The sequence below is a fragment of the Grampus griseus genome, assembly GCF_964374135.1.
Source record: "Grampus griseus genome assembly, chromosome: 10".
In the NCBI taxonomy this organism is placed as follows: Eukaryota; Metazoa; Chordata; class Mammalia; order Artiodactyla; family Delphinidae; genus Grampus; species Grampus griseus.
The window spans coordinates 23,673,149-23,675,822 of NC_139004.1; the positions used below are offsets into that span (position 1 = coordinate 23,673,149).

At 59.7% G+C, this 2,674-nt stretch overlaps 1 protein-coding gene across 2 annotated transcripts; it reads right to left on the minus strand.

Annotated features, from left to right (window-relative positions):
* Window positions 1-284: 284 nt before the first annotated feature.
* On the minus strand, window positions 285-2,278 carry GPSM3 (G protein signaling modulator 3). Of its 2 annotated transcripts, none has more exons than XM_082663957.1 (4): window positions 2,022-2,278; window positions 1,707-1,809; window positions 1,298-1,497; window positions 285-1,049 (listed from the first exon to the last, which is right to left on the minus strand). In XM_082663957.1, the coding sequence occupies exons 1-4, from the start codon at window positions 2,061-2,063 to the stop codon at window positions 912-914; spliced, it is 483 nt and encodes a 160-aa protein (XP_082520083.1). In that variant the 5' UTR covers window positions 2,064-2,278; the 3' UTR covers window positions 285-911. The 2 variants fall into 2 exon arrangements, with proteins under 2 accessions (XP_082520083.1, XP_082520082.1); XM_082663956.1 differs by having other exon boundaries at window positions 1,707-1,815.
* Between the last annotated feature and the right edge of the window lie 396 nt (window positions 2,279-2,674).

Genomic DNA, 2,674 nt, shown 5'->3' on the forward strand with positions numbered 1-2,674 from the left:
TAACTGATGAGGACTCTGGCCGCTGGAATGCCTGGGTTCACAGACAGCTTAGTTCATATTTCGTATCCTAATGACTCCCCTCCCTGTTCTACTTAATTAAAACCAGGAGAGGGGGGCTGGGGGGATAATTAGGGAGGTCTCCAGCCGCTGCTTAATGAGCCAGTAATTAACCAGCCAGGGAGGGAAGCTGGCCTCTGGCCAGACTGGGGAGAGTGGTGGCCTCCGGCCTCACCCTCCTACCCTCCACCCCGCCACCCGAAACACCAGTCTTCAGTCCAGAGGGGAATTACATTTATTCATATAACCAAACATCAGACAGCTTAGAACAGCAGTGGGAAGGGAGGGTGGGCAGGGCTAAATGTCCATTCACAGCCTGTAGGCCCCTCAGTCCAGGGGCTGGGTGTGCTGGTGATGGAGGTGGGAGAACAGTCTTTATGTCTTTGCTGTGCCCTCTCTTCCTTTCTTCTTACTGAGAAGGAGGGTGGAACTGTCTCTCAGGTGGAAACCTTGGGAGATTTGCCTTTCCTCTGGGAAATGAGCACCTCAGATCCTGCCTGGTGGCTTGACTACGGGGGGTGTCCCCACAGTTCAGGACCAAGACTCCCAGCCACTCCCTGAGATCAGAGGAGAGGGTGAGGTGTCCCACTGTGGCTGGGATCCTCTCATGGCCTCAAGCTCCTACATACTTGGTCATGGAGGGAGTTCAATGTCCATCCTACCTTGACTATTCCCAGGGTTTGAGGATTTCACCCGCTCCAGTTCCCAGGAAAGGTGGATGAGGGCGATGAATACTGAGATTTCTGCTGGGTCTTCCAGTCTCTGGTGCCCCTGCCTGGCAGGGTTGAGGGCATGCAGTGGGCTGCCCAGCTTTTGAGCCGCAGGAGTGCAGAGGGGCTGGTGGGGCTCAAGTCTCAGCAGGTGTGGGGGGGGGGCTGGGACCTTTGCTCCTCCATTCGACCCCCACCCTGAACTCTCAGCAGCAACTCCAGGAGCTCCTGTCCCCCTGGGGGTAAGGGAGGCTCTGACCGCTGGGCTTCCATCCGCTGGCTCTGGAGGAGTGGAGGGAGGGGAGGTTGTTGGTGAGGTTCTAAGAGGAGCAGGGCTTGAAAGGAGCCAGAGCTGGTGTGAGGGGCTGGTGTGAGGACACCTGTGATGGGGGTAGGGGGAGTAGAACCTGGCGGGGCAGGGGGGCAGATGCCTGAGGAGAAGGAGGGGTAGGACCCCCAAAGAGTACAAGGGCCAAGAGACCAAGAAGCCTGGGTCTTGCCTCCTGGTGGAGAGGGGATGGGTGTCTCACCTGGTGACTGAGGATGGTGCTGTACAGCTGTTCTCTGTCCTCAAGAGGCCGGGGCGGGGCTTGGCCTAGGCTTGGACGGTTCTGGGGGGGATGGAAGGTGGCCCTCTGCTCTTCTAGGCGGCGGGACTGGGCCTCAGCCACCAGGTCCAGAAGGAGCTCAGTCTGCAGGGAGAGCAGGGAGGCCGAGCGGGGCCCCAGGGCTGGGGAGAGGAGGGGGAGGGCTCAGACACCTAGAGAATTGGCAGACAGCAGTGGTGGGTGTGTGTGTATGGGGGTTCAGAGCTAAGGGGGTATGATGGGGAGTCCGGAGGAGGTGGGGAGAGAGCCCATGATGGATTGGGCCTTGGTCATGGGATCAGGAAGGATGTGGGCACCAGAGTCAGGGAGCTCCTTGGGTGGGTGGGGGTACCTGTGTGGCGGGACCCTGGAGGAGGAGGGGACGGAGGAGCAGATCGCCAAGGCCGATTGCTGGTGTTCACAGTGGGCCAGCCATGCTCATCCTGATGGGGGCCCTGATGCTGAGAGACATCCGTTCCAGTCAAGTGGGGGTGGGGTGGGCAGAGGGCTAGGCCAGCAGCCCATTTCCTCTCTCTGCGTCTCTGTTCCTGCCTCTGTGCCCAAGCCTGTCCAAGTCCCTTGAGTCCACCATTACTCAGTCTCTGCCTCAGGTCCTCTCACCTCCCTCTCTCCCAATGCCAGCCTCCCCAACCCGGTGCCAGCTCACCTGCTCGCCATCCTCTTCTTCCTGGGGTCTCTCAGCCTCCATCCCCTGGAGGGGAGAAACCGATAAGGGAGGGGTAGCTGGGATTTGGGAGGAGGGCCGGAACCCTGAGTTCCTGAGGGGAGTAGGGGCTGAAAGGGGTGGGGGTGAGCCGGGGGCTGGATGCCTGGGTACTGAGCAGGAAGCTGGGTTCCTGGTCAGCACCCCCCCGGGCCCCGCCCATCCCTGTCAACTTCCTCCAGTTCTCTTTTCCCACCCAACGGCTTGTTTGACCTCTCTCACCCCGGGGGAGCACAGAGACTGGAAAAACTCCTCCAGCTGCAGTAGGGATGGGGGTTCAGAGGGGGAAGGACTTTTGGCTTTCTCATCTCCAGAGCCTCAGGAACCCCCTAACCTCCTGCTCTGTTCCCTCCACCCCCCTCCTCCCCTTCAGTTCTGTCAACACAGGAACTAGCTACAGAGGAAGTGGTTTCACTCCTCAGAATCCCCCCACCCCCCCCACTCCTTACCCCAGGTACCTTCCCTAAGAAGGACCTGCCCCCTGCTTCCCAGCTTCCCTCAGACTTATTGGGTCGGGGAGGGGCATGTTTCCAGTGGGAAGCAGAGGACTCAGATCCAAGGATGTCAGGCCCTCAAACATACATATACCCCTAGCA